This window comes from Loxodonta africana, chromosome 20 (assembly GCF_030014295.1).
Source record: "Loxodonta africana isolate mLoxAfr1 chromosome 20, mLoxAfr1.hap2, whole genome shotgun sequence".
Classification (NCBI taxonomy): domain Eukaryota; kingdom Metazoa; phylum Chordata; class Mammalia; order Proboscidea; family Elephantidae; genus Loxodonta; species Loxodonta africana.
The window spans coordinates 65,658,368-65,682,109 of record NC_087361.1 but is presented as its reverse complement, the minus strand read 5'-3'; the positions used below and the strand labels follow the sequence as shown (position 1 = coordinate 65,682,109).

Genomic DNA, 23,742 nt, shown 5'->3' with positions numbered 1-23,742 from the left:
GCACGACTCTCTGCATGCCTTGAGAGGCACTTAATTCAGGCTAGACTGAGGGCCTTCTTGGAAAACCTGGAGGTAACCTAGCTTCCCTTATGAGTTCTTCCAAGGATACTATCCTTGCCTGTACTGACAAAGATGCAGGCAAGTGAGTTCAGAGTAGCTGGGAGGGCAGACCAGAGAGGCCAAGACTGGGCACTTTGAAAGAAGCCCTGCCCTTGGCCTCTTCCTGCCTTGACTCTGGAACCCCTATTAGAATCCCCTCTCCCCCTGCAAACCACTGTCACATCCCACATCAGCTCTCCCAGAAAAGCACCCAGCCTTCCTCATTCCAGGTACTTTTTCGGGACCTCCCAAACTTACATGCTGTGCAGGGTGCACCAGCCACAGTGAGGGTCCCCCGAGCTCAGGCACTCCCTACAAGTCGTGTACTGCTCGCAGGATTCCACAGGGACCCTGGTGACCTGGCAGAGAGTGAAAAGAGAGCATGGTGAGGTCAGGCTCACAGATGTGTGTTCAGGCTCACCCACACCTCCCCTAAGCAGGTGACATGGGGAGGTAGATCAGGGGCCTGGATGTTCTCATCTGTTTTCCTAGCATGAGGCCACAGACCTCAGCAGAATGTGTTGCTGAGGAGGCAGGCTGAAGGCTTCTTGCCTTTGCCAGGAAAAATTAAAACCATGTGCTGTTGAGTTGAATCTGACTCATGGCAACCCCATGCGTCAGAGTAAAACTGTGCTCCATAGGGTTTTCAATGCCTGATTGAAAAGATCGCCAGGCTCTTCTTCTGAGGCACTTCTGGGTAAACTTGAACCTCTAATCTCTTGGTTAGCAGTAAAGCATGTTAACAATTTTTACCACCCAGCGACTCCAAAAACCAGTTGCTATCAAGCTGATTTTGATTCACAAAGACCCCATGTGTATCCAAGTAGAATGGTGCTCTATGGGGTTTTTAATAATTGATTTTTGGAAGGAGATCACCAGGCCTTTTTTCTGAGGCACCTCTGGGTGGACTCAAACCTCCAACGTTTCTGTTACCAGTTGTGTGTGTTACATTTGTACCACCCAGGGACTCCATTTCAGTTAGTCAGAGGTAGAAGCAAATCCTTGGATCCATTCCTGCCTGTCAACTAAAGTCCTCCCAAGAGCTGGGCACACAAGTGGCAAGTGCTAAAAATGGTAAACTCTGTTTAAAGGCTATTGAGTGGCACAAACTCATCTCTGAAGAGCTTTCAGCTGGGCTTGGGCTGAGCTATGCTGCCTGCACAGAAGGCATTTAAAAGAGAAGGAGAAACTTTTCCCATCACATAATATTCATAGTACGGCACAACGTCTTTACAGCCAAGCAAATATAACACCTGGATCCAATTATCTCATTCTCTGACGTCTGCATTCCGTTTCTCTAGTAAATCTCCTGTCCTTTGAAAAGTGGCTAAATGGGAACATCCACAGAGATGAGCTGCCTGTCAGACTCTGTCTTGCTGGGGAAAGTGGGAGTTTGCAGATCAAGACCCTGCCTCCCAGAGCGCGCAGCCCCTGCAAACTCCTCCTGGCTTCCTGGTGGGGCCCTGGAGGGACCTGAGCTCAGTCTGTCCGCACATGGCTTACTCCCACCTGCCCAGTGTGTGTGACACTAAAGGCCAGGCAGGACTGAAGTCTTCCATTCAGTATGTCCTAGGAATGTGTCCTGGTGATGCAGTGGTTAAGCATTCAGCTGCTAAACAAAAGCTCATCAGTTCGAATCCACCTGCCACTCCTTGAAAACCCTATGGGGCAGCTCTACTCTGTCCTATAGGGTCACTAGGAGTCAGAATCGACTTGACAGCAACAGGTTTGGTTTGGTTTTTGGGTTAGGTGTGTGTCACTGGCTGGGGCAGGAGGTTGCCGGGCTGCAAAAACATTTGCTAGGCTGGGGGTGGGCTCTCATTTGTTGGGGCACAGAGGTCCCCCACCTACTGGATGTGTGACCTCCAGTGAAAACATAACCTGTGCTCCAGCACTCAGGGTTTTGCCTCGCGTGCTGGGGTGAAGGATATGATGGAGACTCCCTTCAGAGCATTTTCCTGAGAGCCTCAGGATAAACCCTAACACCGTTCATTCCGCAAATGTTTACCAGATGTCAGCTATGTGGAGCGCTAAAACATCGCCATGCGGTAGAGAAAAACAGCAAACGGGCTAAGAGCCCGCCCTTGCAAGCCCGCAGTCCAGTGGGAGCTGATAATTACAAGCTGACAATTGTTCTAGTGAGCTGAGTGTTCACTGCAGGGGACCGGTGTGAGCCCTGGAGGCCATGGGTGCTCAAGGAGGGGCATCCAGCGCAGCCTGCTGGGAGGAAGGAGCCAGGGCCGTGAGCGTGAGTTCTGAAGAGTAACAGTGTGGCAGACAGGAGCCCGAAAGAGCCTTCCCAGATGAGGGATTGTCACAAGCTAAGGTATGTGTGGACAAAACCCCCAAAAAACCCTGCTGCTAGCGGGTTGATTCCGACTCTTAGCAACCCTACAGGACAGGCTAGAAGCGCCCAATAGGGTTTCCAAGGTTGTAATCTTTACAGAAGCAGACTGCCACTTCTTTCTCTGGCAGAGCAGCGGGTGGGTTTGAACCACCAGCCTTCTGGTTAGTGGCCAAGTGCTTAACCACTGTGCCACCAGGGCTCCCTGTGCATAGATAAGCTCGGTATAAGTTGAGTGTCGCGTGTACAGTGGATGCGGGAAGGACAGGAGATGTACACAGGGGCGAGATCAGCCACGGTCTTCTGTGTCAGCCTGAGGAGCTTGCCCTTTTCTCTGTTGGGGGACCCTTCTGATTCTCACCACATCATAATATTTTATCATTCCGCGTTACAAGGACTTTCTGTAATTGAGTGACATGATCAACTTTAAATATCCCTAACCTCTCTTTGTAGGAGCTGTGATAGTGCAGTGGCTAAGCACTGGCTGCTAACTGGAAGGTTGAGGTTCCAACTTACCAGCTGCTCTGTGGGAGAAAGATGTGGCTGTCTGCCTCTGTAAAGATCACAGCCTTGGAAAGCCCATGGTGGGGATTCTATACTGTCCTACCGGGTCTCTGTGAGTCAGAATCAACTCGATAGCAATGGGTTTTTTTTTTTTTTGAACCTCTATTAATAAAAAATATGAAATACAGGAAAGATAAGTGCAAATTCTTGCAATTTGGTTTAAAAAATCAATACTGTAAGTGTAGGCTGGTGGATAGTTAGTTTGAAATAGCTCCTGTGTGATAGACCTCTGGGGGTCTCAGCTGACTCTAAGTCCAACATGGCCTGACAGGGTGATGGGAAAGCTAAAGCGGACTGAGGTGATCATGGCCTGCACAGACAGACATGTGGTGTCAGGATCAGGAGGCCACCCCCCAACTAGGAGTTCCGATTTCAGGTCTCTGCAATCTACTCCAAGAGGGGTGTTGTTCAACCAGAGAGCCTTCCCAGAGAGGTGACCAGAATGGGAAGGGACCTAGATGTCATGTCTGAGGTACAGCTGATGGACTGTGGAGGTTTATGTAGCCCAAAGAAGAGCAGTCTCAGGGTAGCCATGAAGGCCACTTCCCAATGTTTGAAGGTACACACAGATGAACAGTTTCAGAAATGCTCAATATGAGGAAGTCAGGGCTGTCCAATAATGCAACAGACCTCACTTGGCAAAGGCACTGCCATCACCAGGGACTTAGGCAGAGTCAAGGTGCCTCTCTCACAGCGGCTGTGGATGGATTTCTGTCCTCAGAGGAAGGCTGCATTGATTTTGTTGTTAGTAACTGTTAAGTTGGCTCCAACTCATAGCGACTCTACGTTTGTTGTTGTTTGCCATCGAGTTGATTCTGACTCATGGTGACCCCGGTAGAACTGTACTCCATAGGATTTTCAATGGTTGATATTTTGGAAGTAGATTATCAGGCCTTTCTTCTCAGGCATCTCTGGGTGGACTTGAACCTACAACCTTTCGATTATGCGTAACAGAACAAAATGTTCCCTGGTCCTGGCCATCTTCGTGATTGTTGGTATGTTTGAGTCCAAGGCTGCACTGTTGTTTTTGTGTGCTATTGAGTCAAGTAGAACTGCCTCATAGGGCTTCCAAGGCTGTAATCTTTACGGGAGCAAATCAGCAGGTCTTTTCTCCTGGGGAGGGGCTGGTGGGTTCAACCTACTGACTTTTTGGTTAACAGCTGAGCGTTTAACCATTGCACCACCAGGGCTCCTTAAGGCTCTCTTAAAACAAACAAACAAAAATAACCGTTGCCTTTGAGTCGATTCCAACTCATAGTGACCCTATAGGACAGAGTAGAACTGCCCCATAGGGTTTCCAAGGAGCGGCTGGTGGATTTGAACTGCTGACCTTTTGGTTAGCGGCCGAGCTCTTAACCACTGTGCCACCAGGGCTACATGAGTTCCTTCCAATTCTAACATTCCAGAATTCTGTTCACCACAGTTTATCCACTCCTCCTTGATTCTGTTTCTGACTTTTGTCCTCTACAACCTGTAGAGTTAGAAAGATAACATCCAGCCACAGCTGCCATCAAAGGATTTTACGTCACTTGAAGGGGCACCGATTCCCTGCCTGCATGCCCCCAAGAAGCACCTTCTGACAGGTGCCTGCCAGGGGGCTCTTCCATGTGCCTCTCCCAGGCCTGGTGACTCTCAGCCCTTCAGGATATCTGTGACCTTAGCTGCCTGGTCTGCTTCCGTTGGCCCCCTCCAATCCGCCTTCTGATGCCTGAGAGCAGCAGTCCAGTGCCCGGCCTCCCTTTCTTGGGTTTTGGGTTCCTTGTGAGTGATGTCTGCATCTGGCTGGAAACTAAAACAACTGTCTGCATTGCATTTGGCCAGTCTGTCAAAACACAGCCCTGCTCTCAGCAGCTGGGAAAGGGGGCCCTGAATGGGAGCAGTGTCTCCAGCACAAAGCCCACTTTCACGCCAAGTGCCACAGAGATAGTGAGAACCCTGTTCTTCTCCAAACATGAAACCAATAGCACAACTATTTTTCCTGTTTCCTGGGCTTTCCTGGCTTTTTTTTTTTATGCACTGAGTTGAAGAGCAATGTGAAACAGGAAACTTATAAGAGGGGGGTGTTGTAAAACTGAATTTTCTCCCCAAAGGTCCAATGCCCATGCACAGATCAGAGAAAAGAAATGTCACAGGGGCTGGGCGAAGACCTGGCAAATTAGATGCTTCTGTGGACCTTCCTTCTCTCTTGTATCCATGTGTTTCTATGTTCATTTACCGACCAGTGCTAACTGATCCCCTCCTATATTCAGGCCAGTTACAGGCCAGTGCTAGGCACTTCATGGGAATACAAACAAGAACAGCACTAAAACATGGCCATCACCTTCAAGTTGGAAACAGACTAGCAATAAAGACAAAAAAGTGATAGGAGTTCTAAAAGAATTACTCAGGGGATTCACAGCAAAGAGAAAATCCTTCTAAGTCTGCATGGCCCAATATGGCACCCACTAGTGCCACATTTTGGGTTTTAGTCCCACATATTCTTAAGGTTTTCACTGGCTAATTCTTCTCAGAAGTAGACCACCGGGTCCTACTTCCTAGTCTGTCTTAGCCTGGAAGTTCGGCTGAAACCTGTCCGCCATGGGTGACCCTGCTGGTATCTGAATACCAGTGGCACGGCTTCCAGCATCACGGCAACATGCAAGTCCCTAAGTACAACAAACTGACAGACACATAGGCGTGATGAATAAGAAAGCCCGGAGAAGAGCTGACACCTTTGAATTGTGGTGCTGGTGAAGAATATTGAATATGCCACGGACTGCCAAAACAGTGAACAAATCTGTCTTGGAAGAAGTACAACCGGAATGTTCCTTAGAAGCAAGGATGGTGAGACTACGTCTTACATACTTTGGACATGTTATCAGGAGGGATCAGCTTCTGGAGAAGGACATCATGCTTGGTAAAGTAGAGGGTCAGCGAAAGAGAGGGAGACCCTCATTGAGATGGATTGACACAGTGGCTATGACAATGTGCTCAAGTATAACGATTGTGAGGATGGTGCTGGACTGGGCAGTGTTTCGTAGTACATAGGGTTGCTACGAGTCAGAATCGACTTGACGGCACCTAAAAATAATAGTCCCACATGCCTGTTGAGCACTTGACATGTGGCCAGTCCATGCTGAATACACAATACATGTGGATTTTGAAGACTTAGTACAAAAAAGCGAACACAGAACATCTTATTAATAATTTTTTATATTGACACATGTTAAAAAGATAACATTTCACATATATTTTTGGGTTAAGTAAAATGTATTATGAAAATTAATTTCATGTTTCACTTTTTTAAAAAAATGTGACTGTTAGAAAACTTAAAATTATGCCTTGTGATTTGTGGTTTACATTTGTGACTCACATTATATTTCTATTGGACAGCGGTGTTCTAGATGGAGAATCCAAGAAGGCTTCATGAGAGAGGTGGCATGGTGTCTGGGCTTTCAAGGATGGATAATACTTACAGAGATGAAGGTGGGGGGTCAAAGAACATTCCAGGTAGAAAGTGCAACATAAGCAAACATAGGAAAGCAGTGTTTCTTCAGAAAACCATGAGTGAGGGCAAGAGACTGATGGGTCTAAGTCTGGAAAGCCAAGTTTGAGTCAACTTGGGAAGAACTGTGAAGACCACTGAGCTGGAACATATGGAGTCTCTGGGCTCTCTAGTCTCTCACCCCTTGGCCAAGAGAAGGTCTCTTATGACAAGGTGGCCCTGTGTCTATCAAGGAGTCATTGTTCTCAAGGCATGAACCAGCAGTGTTGGCATTACCTGTGAATTTATAAGACAAGAAAATTCATGGGCCCTAGCCCAATCCGTTAAATCAGAAACTCTGGGTATGAGGCCCAGGAAGTTGGGTTTCTTCTGTATGCTGAAGTTTGAGAACCACTGATAGAGATTATCTCAGCTCCTTAGGGAAGTCTTTAAATGTTAGATCCTGGCCTTGGAGCCATGGGAGAAATTCCACTGATTTGGGGGAGGGTGGCGCAATGGTTGCACAGTGGTTAAGAACTTGGCTGCTAACCAAAAGGCCGGCAGTTCAAATCCACCGGCTGCTTCTTGGAAACTCTATGGGGCAGTTCTACTCTATCCTCTAGGGTCGCTAATAAGTTGGAATTGACTGAACTTCAACAGGTGTTTTTTTTTTTTTTGGTGGGAAGGTACTCTGGGGAATACTTTATGCTGAGGGATAAACTGGAGGCCATGGTGGTTCAGTGTAGAATTCTTGCTTTCCATGTGGGATACCCGGGTTTGATTACCTACCAAGGCACCTCATGTGCAGCCACCACACGTCCGTCAGTGGAGGTTTGCCTGTTGCTATGAGGCTGAACAGGTTCTAGTGGAGTTTCCAGCCTAAGATGGACTAGGAAAAAGGCCTGGTGATCTACTACCTAAAATTAGCCAATGAAAACCCTATAGATCACAATGATCCAATCTGTAACCATTCACAGAGATGGCGCAAGACTGGGCAGTGTTTTGTTCTGTCATGCATGGGGTCATCGTGAATCAGGGGCCGACTTGATAGCAGTTAACAATGACAACCAACAAAAAAAAAAAAGAAAAAACCAAACCAAACCACTGTCCTCGTCAGATGATTCTGACACAGGGACCCTATAAGACACAATACAACTCTCCCATAGGGTTTCCAAGGCTGTAAATCTTCACAGGAACAGACTGCCACGTCTTTCTCCCCCAGAGCAGCTGGTGGATTCGAACTGCCCACCTTTCAGTTAGCAGCTGAGTGCTTAGCCACCATACAACAAGAGCTCCTTACAACAAGAAGGGAGAAATAGGTTGTAATAATTTTGAGTCTGGGAAGCCCTTAAAGGACCAAGTTGAAACCTCCTGAGTCAGGGGCCACTTTCCTCTGCAACCCCAGGGAACAGGTGGGTGCTTGCCAAGGACCTGGTGAGGTGGGCGAAGTGGGTGGGGTGGGAGCTGCTTCCAGGAGCTCAAGCAGAATGGAACTCTTTCCTGGAGAGTGTCCACAGTGTCAGGAGGTGCTTTGTCAGGGCTGACTCAGAGTTTAATGGGACACTTTATGATGTTTTAATTAGTGCTTGTTTATTATCATTGCATTTTAATTATGCCTGAGGCTCAGCCCACCCCTTCCCCTCTGAGCGCTGGGAGATGAAGGTGGCTGGACTGGCCAACAAACGTGATGATGAGAATTATACAGTCAGAGGGTGCCCTTCTTTGGCCCCCTCCACCATCTTCTCATCATGGCCCACAGAGCTGCTATGGACCAGATTCCACCCTCACGCTCTGCATTCTTTTCTGCTTGATCTCATGTCTTGTAATTATACCTTTAATGAATGTAACTGTCCTATTAAGTCATTTACTTAAGAAATACTCTTAATTAAAGGTGACTCATACTGTGTTCTTGGCTCCTCTGGCCCCAGGGCCCCATGTCTCTGTGGCTTTCCTTGCCCTGATTCAGCAGGGGTGGAGATTTATGTGGGAAGGGCTTGGCAGGGCGGTGCAAAGGATGGAGGGTGGGTTTCCCTCCCCGACTCTCTTATTGAAGTATACTAGGAAGCCTACAGGGTGTGAGGCCCAGCCTAGCCAGAGACATTATCAGATTATTACTGGCTACAGGGATAAGCCACTGAGGGAAGCTGTTGGAACCTGCCACATTCCTGAAGATCTTGAAGACCACGGCTGACCCATAGGGTTTGGGCTGCCCAGGGTGAGGCCAGGAGTCCTGGAAGTTACTGTCATCGTGGATGGAGCTTGGGTGCAAACAAACCATTTTCAGATAGAAAAAAAAAAAAAAAACAAAAAACTGGTTGCCATTGAGTTGACTCCGACTCATGGTGACCCCATGTGCGTAAGAGTAGAACTGTGCTCCATAGGGGTTTCAATGGCTCATGTTTTGAAAGTAGATTGCCTGGCTTGTCTTCTGAGGCAGCTTTAGGTGGATTAGAACTGCCAACCTTTCAGAGTTCTTCAATCCTGGACGTAGGAACCAGAACCCTTTGTCCAATGAGCTTGAATCAATGCTACATCTCTTCCACCATGTGTGGCCACCTGGGAGGAGCATTGGTTCTGAGAAGCTAGAGGGATTTAGCAGAGGAACACATTCTGCCACGGATTGTGCCTGAGTGCTATGCATTCCTTAGGTGTTTATTGAGCACCTAAGTTGTGCTAAGCCCTCTCTTAGGCCTGGAGCTATATTCTCTGCCCTCCTGGAGCCTGTGGTTTGATCCCTAGCTGGCCCAAATGGTTTGCACTCGACTGGTAACCTAAATGCTGGCAGTATGAACCCACCTAGTGGAGCCATGGAAGACAGGCCTGGCGATCTGCTTCCTTAAGATTACGGCCAAGAAAACTCTATGGAGCAGTTCTATTCTGTAACACACGGGGTCGCCATGAGTTGGAATCAACTTGACAGCAACTAACAGCAACATAAACAAGGAAACAGATAACTTCAATTTGATGGGAAAGATGCCACAGCAGAGGTATAATCAAAACACAGTCATGTTCAAGGAGAGAGAAGGTGTTCACCCCGGGGCTTAGGCCTTCAGGATTCCTTTGCAGCCACGCAAGAGAGACACATTGGGCGAAGGGCTGAGGGGAAGCTGTTCCCCCAGCTGGCAGGGCCCTCAGAGACTCAGCATTTAATCCTCTTCTTCCCTAGAATCTGCTCTGCCCCTGCCAGATGGTCCACCTGTCCCCGCATGTGTCCCCTGACTCCTGATACAAGGAAACAAACATAGACCCTCTCCATGGCCAGGAGCCAGGTGGTGGGTAGGAGGTGACACTGACAGCCTGGCTGGAGCTTGCAGCTGGCCTGACCAACAGGTCCTGGTCTCCAGGGACTGGGCTAGGGGCACAGCAGCTGAAGTGTCACTGTGGCTGCATGAGCCTCGCTCCTTTTCTTTGAACTTTCTTTTGGTGGTCCCTCTCTGCCAGCCCCTCCCTCCAACCCCTTCCAATCCAAACCTGTTTTCAAGAAAAGATCTGACAGTCATTCACACAACTGGCTGACAGCTGGTTGTGGGCTGAGATCTACAGTACAACCACAAGTTGTAAAGTGTTCTAGCATTTTCCAAATGCCTTCACACACACTATCTCATTTGATATGCACAGCTTCTCAGGGAGGAAAAGATACATAATCATACGTATTATGATTTCCATTTGATCCATGAGGGAAGAGTGGCCCCAAAGGGCTGGCTTAGTCCAAGTGGCCAACTAGAGAAGAATTCCCCATTGCCTATGATGGTGTTGCTAACTCAGACATACTGTTAGGGGACTTTTTGAGGGATGGTAGGGACGAAACGCCTCAGGGATCAGTTCTAGGAGAGAGAGGTTGAGGCCAGACCGGAAGCAAGACCAGAGCAAAGCTAGGCTGCTTGAAGAAGCTGAGGGCAGGTGAGACTGGCTTCTCTGTCCCCCACAGCTCTCAGTACCTTGCAGATACTTGCTAGCTGTGAATTGAGGGAATGAATACAGGGACAGTTCTTCTTCTTCACAAGCTTCCTCCCATCTTGTCAGCCTTGTGGTGAATGGGTGTCATCAGCTTTGAGGGGTCTGAGGCCTTGCAGCCTGAAAGCTGAGGGCTCTCTCTGACCCCTTATGCCTGGGAGCAGATGGTGGCCTTGGCTCAGAGTCCTCACAGGATGTGGGATGTCGGCTCCCTGTGCTGACTGTCCCCAGGATGGAAGCCAAAGTAGACCCTCCGTGGAAGTGCCAGGCCCCCCACCCCCACCTCTGGACATGCTTTGTACTACGTCCCCTTTGGCTCAGCATGTCTCCTTGGAGAAATACCAACATTCTCCTGCCTATCCTTCTGAGGGAAAGTGCTGACTGTCTACTGCAGGCCCTAAGCTGCACCTTACTCTAAATCTCCCCTGCTGTGGGTGGGATGGGGGTGCTGGATGTGGAGTCAGGAATAAGGTCCTGCTCTCTTCTTGGACCTGCTCCCCAGGGACCTGGGGGAAAGTGACGGGGACTGAGGTGTGCCTGCTGATGGCTGCCAGGCCCCAGGCTGGCACCACTTTGCTGGGCAGTTCACTGAGCTTGTTGAATGAAATGAAGCAGCTGGAACAACAATACTTAAGCTGCATTTACCCAGTGCCAACTGTATGCCAGGCACTTTATATATATTATCTCATTTAATCCTTACAACAACCTTGCAGGGGTGGTATTCATAGGCCCAATTTGTTGTTGTTAGCTGCTTTTGAGTGGGCCTCAGAATCATGGCCACCCCCTGCACAGTGGATACAATGCTGCCTGGTCCTGTGCCATTCGCATGATTGGTGTGGATCAGACCATTGTGACCCACAGGGTTTTTCAATGCTGATTTTCAGGAGTAAATCACCAGGCCATTCTTCCTAGTCTTTTAGTTCAGAAGCTCTGCTGAAACCTGCATCATAGCAACAGCCAAGCCTCCACTGACAGGTGGGTGGTGGCTGTGCATGGGGACACTGGCCAGGACTTGAACCGGGTCTAAGTTTCAGGTTAAGTAACCTGCCCTAGGTCAGACGCCTACAGCAGAAAGAGATTCAAATCCTCAACATGTCTCTTGGCTCATTTGAGTCTCCTCTGCTTTCTAACAAGGAGTCAGCTGGCCAGTCAGGAGCCAGATCACAAAAGAGGTGATGTCAGAAGGTGGAGAAGGAGACAGGGTGGCAAGGGTGGATTTTTTTTTTTAAGCTGGCTAGGATCAGAACGATATGGAAGAAGCTATGAGTGGGTCCACATTTTCTGTCCTGAGCCTCCTATGGAATGTCACTGAGCGCTCTGTTAGCACAGCCCAGGATACTGAGACAACAGGGATTGCTGTCCTGGTCTTGCCAGCCATTAAGCCCCCATTTCCTTATCCTTAAACAGCGACAGAACCTGCCCCACTATCTCACAGGCTTATCAGGGGACAAAGAGCACCTCTGCGCTCACATCGTCAGGTTAGGTCTTTCCTAGGAATCAACTTCTCAGGAATTAATACTTATTAATTGTGAGTTCCCAGTGTTAGATCCATTTCTTTAAATAGCAATAACAACGTATTCAGATCTCCTTAAATCCTCATAAAGTAAATACCAGCCCAGCCCCTGCCCATCCTCTGAGCTGTGAAAGCCACGTGATCAATATTACTAAAAAAAAAAAAAAAAAAAAGGCAACCCCCCCAGAAAAGCAGCTGAAGGTTCCAGAGCCTCTGACTGCAACTAAAGCAACATGCAACCTTCTGACAAGAAGCTGACCCTGGGGCTGCCTCTCAAGAACTCCTGACTGTCTAGAGACCTGAGGGCAGAGTGGAGTTCAAAGAGAAAATCTATTTTTAATGACTTGGGGGAGAGGAGTGGGGTGGCTGAGTAATTCCGTGTAATTAAAGCCATCTATCACTCAGAGGAATCCAAAGTTGGCTGAAGTTTTCAAAGACATTTTTCTTCTCATTCATAAAAACCCAGTAGAAGGCTCTGCAGGAGTGGAACAGAGAGGACCATGGGGAAAGAAGCTCCTGGCCCTGGACAGTGGGATTCAGCCTCTCAGTGAGCGCCAGGACGGTGGCCCCTCCTGAATTCTGTTTTCAGGTTGTTGTCAGCTGCCATTGAGTCGATTCCGACTCATGGCAACCTTATGTATAACGGAATGGAACGCTGCCCAGTCCTGCGCCATCTTCATGGTCATTGGTATGTCTGAGCCCACTGTCGTGTCCCTCTCGTGTCAGTCCATCCCACTGAGGGTTCCCCTTGTTTTCACTGACATGCTACCAAGTGACTGATCCTTCCTGATGATGTGATTTTAAAGGACACAGTCCTTGGTTCCACATCCAGCTCCTATGCTTATCATCTATCTGACCTTCAGTAAGTTGCTGGATCTCCCTGACCACCAGGGTCCTCCTTCATAAAATGCCGATAGCAATGATATCAACTTCATAAGGTTGTTTTGAGGCTTAAGTAACATCTGTACCTAAAGAGCTTTGAACACAGTTGGTGCTCAATAATGGTAGCTAGTATGCTCAGTCTCTGTGTGCAGACCCCACTGAAGGTGGCAGTGTTTGCATGGGAAAGCTGCAGCAAGGCCCTTGCCTAAGCTGTGCCCTGATGTGTTGGGCAACCTTGAACAAGCTGCCTGCATCTTTGGGTGGAGACTGCTCATCTACCATACGGGGAGAACTATGTCCACACTTTTCTACAAGAGCAGTACAGCCACCCAAGCTGTTGTCCTTATTAATGACATAATCTCTCCTGGGGTCTGAAGTGTGCTGAAACTCAGGGTCCTTGGCTGAAAGAAGCAAAATGAAACCTAGACCTTGAAGGATGAAGGTAAAACTTGGGCAGTGGAAAAGTGGAAAGAGGGTGGGAAACCAGAGCACACACTCCAAGCGTCATTCCATATTTTCTCAGACAGGCTCCTCAGCCAGACATACTGAGGTGGGAGAAGTAGGGTTCTTCTTAATTACGCTTTTTGGATGGATCTACAAAGAACAGGGATGCTGGTACTGTGCTGTCTCCATGACAACAGTGGATTTGTTCATTCAGTTAGGGAGAACAGGTAAAGTGGGTAATGGGATAAGAAGCATTGGAGAAATGGGGCCTCAGAAATAACTAAAACACACCCATCACCTGGGAACCAGATGCCTGGGAATAGCTGAGTCCCACAACATCCACTCAGCTGGCCCAGGAGGGAGAAGGTGATGATGGCAAGGGGACAGAGTAACAAGGCATCGATGCCCCTCTACCCACCCATTTCCACTTATTCATTCCACGCTGTCTATTTGCCCAGCGCTGGCAGTGAGGTCCCAGCGTGCAGAGCCCAATCCTAGCCTTACCAACTGAATTTGATTTTATCTAAGAACTGGGCATCTGTCTAAAAGGCCCTAGTCTCCCAGCCTTCCTCCCTCCCAACTTCTGATCCCCTTGTTCTCTGATCATCAGGAGAGTCTGAGAAGAGAGCTTGGGACCCCAGTTAACCCCAAATTCCCTGTGAAGTGTCTACGATGGTTAAGCTTAGGAAGCAGGATTTGGGGTGGGAATCTTCAGGGGAGGATCCCAGGAAGGGGCTGGCAGAGATCTAGGCAGAGATCTGGCAGAAGGCCAAGGATAACTTCAGTGTTGTCTGAAATGATGACTCAGGGAATTTATGCTTGGGGGAAGCTCTCCTGTAAGAGGGGAGCAGGGCCTTTAAGACACTGCTCTCCTGAAGGGGACATGAACATGAGCTCCCTGGCAGAGTTCCTGGCATTGTTTCCAGTCCAGCTCCAGGGTCTGCCTCCTGGTGCCTGCCTGCTCCTCCTGTTCTGATGCTGGCACTGTGGTTACTGATTTGTGCTTGTGGGTTCTTAGGGACCCCTCGTGAATGAATTTTCCATTCTTACTAGCTTCCCTGGAGTCTGCTTCTGGAGTTATGAAGGGACCCCAGGTTAAAGTTCCCAGCCCATCTTTATATACGGAGGACAAGCCTACTTAAGGGTACAGAAGGAATCAGATTTGGTCAAGCCCCACCGCCCAGGCCCCTCTTTAGTACGCCCGGGTCAACTGCTATAAGCACAGGAAAGAATAAAGCCAGCTCACCATCCAGAGGTGCTGAAGCTGGGACCAGCCTCCACCTCTCTGTCTAAGCTGTTGTGTAATTCTGAATAGACCAGAAGCCACCTGGGCCTCATGTTGTACACGAGAATTTTGGTTTCCAGGGGGCACTGTGGAGCACATCTTCTCAGCCATCTCGTCTCTCAGCTCTCCTTCCTGACCATCTGAGGCTTGACATCTTGTCGTCCCTGCCACATCGGATCTTCTGAAAACATTCTTGCTGACTTTTCTTGCTCCACTAAATGGCTAGCTCCCTTGGGAAGGACAGAGTGGTTTCTTGTAGTTTGTAGCTTCCTACGACAAGTCAGTAAGTGAGTGGATGAATGTGCATGTATCTGTGTGTGTGTGTGTGTGTGTGTGTGTGTGTAGTAGAGAGAGAGAGAGTTTGTGTGGTAGAGAAAGAGAGAATAAGAAGGGTATGTGTTAAATCACTGCCTGAGGGGGGAAAAGACTTTCCTACACTTATATTAAAATTTTTTTAATTTCCTGTCTGTGTAGAGCTCATTTATTCATTCAGGCCATTCATTCACTCAACCCTGGCAAGGTGGTGAGGGGAGCGGCAGGAAGGCTGCTGTGCCTTGCCTGGTTCTTCCTCTGGGAGTCTGGATAGACTGGATAAGTGGATAAGACCATTGCAGTGAGCAGCAATGATCGGCGCTCTGTACCAGGGGCTGGTCAGTAGCAGCTGATTGACTTGGCCTTCTGAATCGACATTCGTCTAGGTCTGACTTAGTCACTGAGTAGAGCCACATATGGTTGGCACTTATAATTTGTTCATTTTTCCACTCACTCATGTGTTAGTCCATCCAAGTGTGAACTCCTTTATCCATTTATCCACTCATCCACCAGGTCAGGTATTATGTCCTATAACGTGGTGCTACAAACATGAGTTAGTCATGGTCTTAAACTGCCTTTGAGAAGCTTACCTTCTGGCAGTTTTAAGCTAGAAAGTGAAAACTGTCACATGAAGGGCACAGGTTCCAAGCTGGGCATGATTACTTCTGGCCGAAGGGACCAGGCAGTATCATCCATTTGTGGCGGGCCTTGAAAACTTGGTGATATTTTGATAGACAGGAATGGACGAAGGTCATTCTCAATGGAATAAGTCATGTGCAAGGAGAATTCCAGGAATGGGCAAGTATTAGGACAATGGAGCTGATAAAAGAAAAAGGATTGGAGGGTAGGTTTTAGAAGGCCATGGTGGTGGAAAAAGACTGAAAAGAGGAAAAGAAGATGTTCTGCATTTCTCCTTTCACACAGTGTCACTCCTCTGCCATTCCATTCCTGCCCCAGGCACAGGCACACACCCCACAGCAAGATGGTGGCCAATGGCCTCACTGGCCTTCCTTCTACCCTTTCCACACCAGATGTGCTTTTCTTCAAAAAGGGTGAAGGCATAGTAGTTAGGGTATGGACCCTGCGGTCACACTGCCTGGGTGTGACTCCCAGCACCCCCCTCAACTTGTTAGCTATGTGACCTTGTACAAGTTATTCAGCTCTGAGCCTCATTTGTTGATTTGTAAAATGGTGATGATAATAAAAGCCAGTTGCCATTGAGTGGATTCAACTCACGGTGAACCCAAGTATGTCAGAGTGGAACTATGCTCTCTAGAGTTTTCAGTGGCTGAATTTTTGGAAGTAGATTGCCAGGGCTTTCTTCTAAGGTGCCTTTGGGTGGACTCAAACCTCCAATCTTCTGGTTAGCAGCCAAGCATGTTAACCATTTGTACTACCCAGTGATCCTGTGATAATAACACCTTTTGCCCTCCAGTTGAGTCCTACTCATAGCAACCTTATTGGACAAAGTAGAACTGCCCCATAAGGTTTCCAAGGCTGTAATCTTTATGGAAGCAGACCACCACATCTGTCTCCTGTGGAGAGGCTGGTGGGTTCGAACCATCAGCCTTTCGGATAGCAGCCTAGTGCTTAATCACTGTGCCACCAGGGCTCCTAGGTGATAATAATAACAGTCACTTCTGTAAGACTATCTGCAGATGAGAAAGAAATTGAGGCCTGGAGTGTCTCAGTTAATTCACTTAAGGTCACATGGCCAGCATATGGGAGAGTTGGGATTTAACCCCAGGCAGACTGGCTCCATAGCCACGCTCTTAACGCTTACACTAAACTATCTCTTAGGCATGAAGGATGACACAGTTAGAAAACACTTAGCATAGTACCTGGCATATATCTGCTATTATTAATAAATATGTCTTAAGGACCTGCTATATATTCTGTGTAGACTTCAAGTTCAAAGAATGATGCAACCCTGATCCTAAAGTACTCACAGTGTTGTCAGGAATATATACAAACCTTCCACATTATAATGAAATATCAGTGCTATGATCGAGGGGTGCTAGGGCTACTGGAGCAAAGACGAAGAGCAATTCAGGGAAGGCTTCCAAGAGGCAGGGTTTTGTAATGATGACCTCTGCTAAAACAAAATTCAACACGAGGAAGTCCAGAAATAAAATAAAAAAGCACTGTTTCTTGGGTAAAGTTTATGGCCCAGATACCATAGTCTGACATTTCAGCCTTCTAAACTGTGCCCCAAGCACGCTGACTTTCTCTGGACTCGCTCCTGCCAGCCTGGTCTCCTCTCACGCTCTGCATTGTCCTGGCTCTGTACTCCTGCCCACACATTCTTGTGCCTGCTCATCAGGATGTCCATCCCTCTTCTGCTCCTGCTTCAAGTTCCTGGGCTCTCCCTCCTCCACAAAGCCTTGATCAACCTCTCTCTCCCTGCACAACTGGCAAGACTCGAACAGTCTTTTAAAACTCTTCTGAAGTGTGCATCTTATTAGGTTACTGGAGCTCTGGTGGCATAGTGGTTAAGCGCTTGGCTGTTAACAAAAAGGTTGGCAGTTCAAATCTACCAGCTGCTCCTTGAAAACCCTATGAAGCAGTTCTACTCTGTCCTATGGGGTCGCTGTGAGTCGGAATTGAATTGACTCAATGGGTACGGGTATGTTGTTGTTGGGTGCTATTGAGTCGATTCTGAATCATAGCGACCCCGTGTGACAGAGTAGAACTGCCCTATAGGGTTTTCTAGGATGTAATCTTTATGAAAACAAATCACTAGGTCTTTTTCCCAAGGAGCCGCTGGGTGGGTTCGAACTGCCAACCTTTCAGTTAGCAGCCAAGTGCTTAACCGTTGTATCACCAGGGCTCCTTAGATTACTTACAGGGCTGTGCTTTTCATTTCTTGGTATCAGCCCTTCCTGTATGCTCCTAGTTCTGTAAATAACTGCTGAGAAGCTAATCACACTTGCCCAGTGATCCAGGCTTTATTTTAAGCTCCTTAAGTAAATCTGCTATACTGAGGTTCTCAAGGTGTGGCCCCCTGACATTCAGCTAGGATCCATTAGGTGGCTTAGGGCTTGTTTTTTTTTTAAATAGACTTAATGTTTATAACACAGCAGAGGCGCATGATGTCATAGAAAAGACGCATCTGTTAAAGTCAGGAGATCCTGACTTGGCCTCACCACACGCTATACTGTGCTAGGCTAGTCATTTATCCTCTCTGAGCCTCAGTTTCCATATCTGTGAATGTTATAGGGCATTAAAATGGAAGCTTCCAGCAAGGCTCCAAGATACAACGAATGCAGCATTTTAAAGTAAGGAAGCAGATCATCACGTGGCTCTTCAGAGTAGTTTCTTAAAATCCAAGCTCACGGTTTTCTGCCCCTTTCCCTGGCCCAGATCAATGAAACAAAATCATTTTTTGAAGGAATGAAAAAGGGATTTGTGAGGTTTTGGAGGGAATGATGAGAATGCTGGGCTCTAGCCACCCTGCAATAGGTCTGCTTGGGAAGCTTGAGATGGGTTCCCCGGGATGGAGGGGGCAGAGTGGAGAGGAGCATCCAGGAGAAAATCCAGAGGGCAGGCTGGCGAGCTCTCAGGAGGCAGGGTGCAGGCAGGTGGCTGCAGTGTCTGGGAGGTCACTGCATGCCCTTCTGACAGTGGCGGGCTGAGGACGTGTGGGTGTTTCCCCTGCACCAGAGAGAGAGCTGGCCTGGAAGCACTGTACATCCTATCCCAGAGGACCCCTGGAGGTGGTGCTGTGACTACTGTATGCATCTGTGTGGAGGGGTGCAGGACAATCAGAGGTGAGCGGGGGGTTGGCCAGTGGAAAGAAGAACCACCTGCTTGATGGGAGCTGCAGCCAGAGAAGCTCAGCAAGGGAGCATCCAAAGCACCCACAGGATCCAGCCCTGACAGAGTCAGGAACACCAGCCAGGTTGGAGAGCATGAGGCTATCTTGTGACAGTTCCAGTTCAAGTAAGAAAGAACCTCTCTGGGCCCTTTCCTCTCTCCTTCCTCTGAAAGCTCAGTAACAGCAGCTCCAGTGAGGAGGTAAGTGAGAAGGAGAGAAGACCTCTCCCACCCCTCGTCATGAGTGGAGAGCCTGCAGTAGGCCCAGAACACGGGAGGCAAAGCCCAGAGTTTTAATTGGGGCCTGGAACTGGACATCATAATTCCGAAATGAGACGTGTTTGAGATGTGAAGTGACCAGAGGACTTTTTATCATCTAAGAGGGAGCCGATAAACTATACAGCCTGCCTGATACCCAGCTTTCTTTCAGAACCAAGGGAAAATATGCTCCACTATAAACGTTTTGCAGAGTTTTTACCAGGTGCCATTGAGCTGACTCCAGCTCATGGGGACCCCGTGTATGTCAGAGTAGAATTGTGCTCAGTACAGTTTTCAAAGGCTGATTTTTTGGAAGTAACTCACCAGGCCTTTCTTCTGTGGCACCTCTGGTGGACTTGAGCCTCCCTCCAACCTTTTGATCAGTGGCTAAACACATTAACCGTTTGTACCACCCAAGGGCTCCATCGAAGGGATCGCTGTTGTTCTTGCTGGGTGCCATTGAGTCAGTTCCAACTCATAGCGACCCTACGTACAACAGACTGAAACACTGCCCAGTCCTGCACCATCCTCACAATCGCTTCCACGCTTGAGCCCCTTGTTGCAGCCACTGTATCAATCTATCTCCTTGAGGGTCTTCCTCTTTTTCACTGACCCTCTACTCTACCAAGTATGATGTCCTTCCCCAGGGACTGGTCCCTCCTGATAACATGTCCAAATTACAGGAGACAAGCAGGAGACAAAATAAAGCTGTGTTTTGAGTATGTCTCCCACTGTACTGGTTATACATGATAGTACTAACGCCACCGTTCCTACCTCATACGTGGGGTGAGGGTCCCAGTGCACTAGTTGTACATGACAGCACTAACACCGCCGTTCCTCCCTCACATGGAGCGTGAGGGTCACAGTGTACTGGTTATACACGAATAGTACTAACACCGCTGTTCCTCCCTCACATACAGGGTGAGGGTCACAGTGTACTGGTTATACACGATAGTACTAACACCGCCATTTCTACCTCACATATGGGGTGAGGGTCAGAGTGTACTGTTTATACATGATAGTACTAACACCGCCGTTCCTACCTCGCTTGTGGGGCGAGGGTCACAGTGTACTGGTTATACACGATAGTACTAACACCGCCATTTCTACCTCACATGTTGGGTGAAGGTCATGTGAAATGAAGATCACAACATTGCATTACCCAGTACAACACTTACTACACAAATGTGGGGGAATTATTGCTTTTTACTTCTGTGTACAGATTGACAACTTACTGATAAAATGATTTTTCCAAAAAAAGAAAACTGTCAATTTTTAGATGGTTCGGCAGATTTCCTGAAACCCTGGGGTCCCCTCAGGGAGTGAGCAGGTGTAGGGTCTCTTTTTCACCTAAAGTGGCTCATGTGTCAAAAGAATTTGGGCACAGCGACACTGGGAAGCCTCTTGACCCATTTACCTCTGCTTCCCAGAAGATGGAAGTGCAGTCATTAAGTACGGCCTCTGAAGCTACTCTAATGAAGACAAGGCTGTTGTGAGGAGCTCACTCCAGGTTAGAAGCACTCTCGGCACTCGGCCTCCCACCCCCAGCTCCTGGTGTAGCCTGAGCAATCGATGGGGACGAGAGCTTTGCAGCCTTCTCTTGCCTGGAGGGTGGTGGTGAGGCCTGTGCAAATCTTTCCTTCCTCACTGCTTTCTCTTCTCTTCTTCACTCAGGCCCTCAAATGTAACCAATGTCACAGAGTCTCTGGGGTAGGAAGGGGTGGGGAAGTGTGGGGAGATGGAAGAGAGACAAAAGACTCCCCCCTCTTTTTTAACAGATGCTTTAGGAAATTAATTAGAGCAAATAATCACTGAGTTGTCTGAGTATCTATGTTATTTGGTGTAGGCAGGGTCTGGTGGAAAAAAAAGGGGAATTTCAAATAATTTTGGAGTTATAACTGATGTAATTAGGTGCTCAGTGAACACTTAGCATCGAGCTGTGCTTATTAAAATTACTGTTTTAATCAGAACATTGCAGGAGAATCATTAATAATACAATGGCTTGATTCCTGGAACTCTAATTAGACCTGGACTTTTAACCACCTGAGCATAATCTGGCTCCTTCTCAATACGCACCACGGGTGATGCATTATCATTTCAGGGCATGTGGGGATGGAGCATCAATGCTGCCATTTAGTGACTGTCTGAATGCTTTGTTTTGGTAGAAATGGAAGTGAAAGAGGTTGGCCAGGGGTTAGGGGTTGGAGGTCTTCAGGAAAAATCGTTGGGAGACGTTTCTCCTGCTGCTGCAGGCTAGACATGCCTTATACATTGTTCTGCAGGGGAACAACCAAGCCACAGTACCACGCAGCTGTGAGCTGCTGTCAAGCTGGCCCCAACTCATGGAGACGCCACGCACAGTGGAACGAAATGCTGCCCGGTTCTGCGCCGTCCCCATGATTGGTTGTGGATCTGATTGTTGTGATCCACAGGGTTTTCACTGACTGATTTTTGGAAGTAGATCACCAGGCCTTTCTTCCTAGTCTGTTTTAGCATCAAAGCAACACTCAAGCCTCCACTGACAGACAGATGAGTGGTGGCTGCGCATGAGTTGCACTGGGTGGAAATCAAACCTGGGTCTCCCGAATTGAGGGTGAGAATTCTACCACTGAGCCACCAATGCCTCAGCCACAATACCACAGACACACCTAAAGGCCATTTCCCCAGTGTCTTCAAGTGGGCCTGCCCCTCCCCCAATCAAATACCTGGGGTGGGGAGGTGGGGTGGGGGTAGGGGTGGCCAGCTCTAGTTCCTGGTAAGCCAGTGAACATCAGAGACCTAGCTGAGCATTCACTAGGTGATAACTAAAGGCTAGTCTGGTGAAGGGCTAGGGCCACTTTGTAATTTTCCCATTCTGCATTTTATGGGTATCACCATAGATAGGCAACATGGAGATGAGCTAAGTTTCTCAAGAACTTTCCAGCACTCGGGGGCATTTTGTAGGCAACTAGTTCCAGAATTGGAGGGAGGCTGAGCAGACATGTTTGTGTACCCTGAGACCTCCGGCTGAGCTGGTATTTGGGGAGAGGGGCCACTGCTCAGGCTGAGGGTTTCTCTGCACCTCAGCTGGTGACTCAGTGTGTCAACAACATAGAGTTAGCCTCCAGCAGGGCAGAATCTACTGACAGATGTCACAGGGGTGCCCGGAAGCAAAGGAAGTGGGAACATGCTCTCTGCCCTCCTTAGGCTTGTTAAACAGATGGAAGGACACAACAAAGGTGTGAAGGAAAGATTTAGGGCACTTAAAAGGCGGATGCTCAGAAGTGAAAATTAATCTGGAGCCAGACGCGGGCATGTGGAGTTAAGTGGTGATCAGAGTGGGGTGGGATTAATCAGAGGTAGGGCAGGCTTCTGAAGGAGGGGTGGGAAGTTGGGATGGCCCTCTGTGTCCCTCACGCAGAATTCTTCTAGCTGCTCCTGGCGGACTGGGGAGCATGACAGTGAACTCCTGGAGGCTCCGTTCTGCATCCCCACTAGCAGATGTGGCACTTCTGTGCAGTCCAGTTCGGTGCCATGTGGCTTGACGAACTGAGGACTAGACTTCAGCCCTGACCTGCCCCAGCCAGATGCCTCTGTGCAGTGCATAACCTTGCAGTCATGTCTGGCAGCTCTGGAGCTTAAATATAATTGGTGGGCCTACCAGAGCTCTGGCCCAGCTGGCCCCAGAGACAGATGTTCTAGGTGTTGTGCTAAACATTGCAGGGCCTTGTATAACCCAGGAGGGAGATGGGGCAGGGGGTGCAGAGAAGGCAGGATTAGGCTCTGGGCAGAGGAGCAGAGAAGACTTCACAGAGGAGGTGTGACTTGACGAGGCAGAGAGAATGAGCTCTGGGGTATACTCTGGGGACAGTGAGGGACACAATTTGGAATGTCCCCATTTAGAGTTCTTTCCTTACTTATTCCTTAGCGATAGACATTTTAAATAAACAACCAAAAAAGTCAAACAACTCTATGCCTCTCTCAAGGAAGAAGAACCCAATGAGAATTTCTCTATAAACAATGCCATCAGGGACTGAGACTTGCATCACTGGGGAAATCTAGGCAGAGGCTCAAGATCTACCACAAGTGAGAGGCTGGACTCAAGGACCCCCTCCAACTCCAAGACAGTTTGATAAGGGGTAGCATGGCAGCTCCTGAGCCCTCTGGACTCACCACAACCCTCCCTCCCCGGGGGTTATACCCAGCAGAAGGTGGGGTCTGAGAGAAAGGGCCTTTGTGCTTTAGGGAAAATGATTATACCTCATCTCAAGAATTCTTGTGCTTCTGAAAAAAGGATACTATGAATGATAGCCCCCTACACACACACACACACACACACACGCACACACACACCCTGTGACTCCACAAATATAAACTCATGCTGTTACACAAATACTCCATACCACAAACACACATCCATGCCTTGTACTCACATAGCACACCGATATACTGACAGCACACACACATTTCACACACACTAACGTCCCTCTTACACTGATATTCCACACACATATTCGTGTCACAGCACTCAGAGCACACAAACACACTGTTACACACACATTGTCCCCACCCCCGCATGCCCCCAGAACACAGTTGTAAGCAGAAAAGGGCCATCAGGAGGTGTCTCCCTCTGGCTTCCAGTGAAGAGGGATTAGGGCTGCTCAAGATTAAACAGAGGAGTTAAAAATGACAAACAGGCTTCTAAACAGGATTAGAGTCTTAATGAAAGCCATAATGAATGGAAGAGCCACACAGATATCACCTATAAATGGCCATAAATATCACACCAACAGATGAGGTCCCAGATACTGCTGTTCCAAACCCCATCA

General features: G+C 48.3%; 1 protein-coding gene across 3 annotated transcripts in view; it reads right to left on the bottom strand.

Moving 5' to 3' along the window:
• Nucleotides 1–23,742, bottom strand: part of PLXNA2 (plexin A2) — a 262,967-nt gene that overhangs the window by 100,432 nt on the left and 138,793 nt on the right. For all 3 annotated transcript variants that reach the window (XM_064273250.1, XM_064273249.1, XM_064273251.1), the window contains exon 5: nt 358–458. In XM_064273250.1, coding sequence (XP_064129320.1) covers nt 358–458 — 101 coding nt within the window. The remainder of the gene's footprint in view (nt 1–357; nt 459–23,742) is intronic.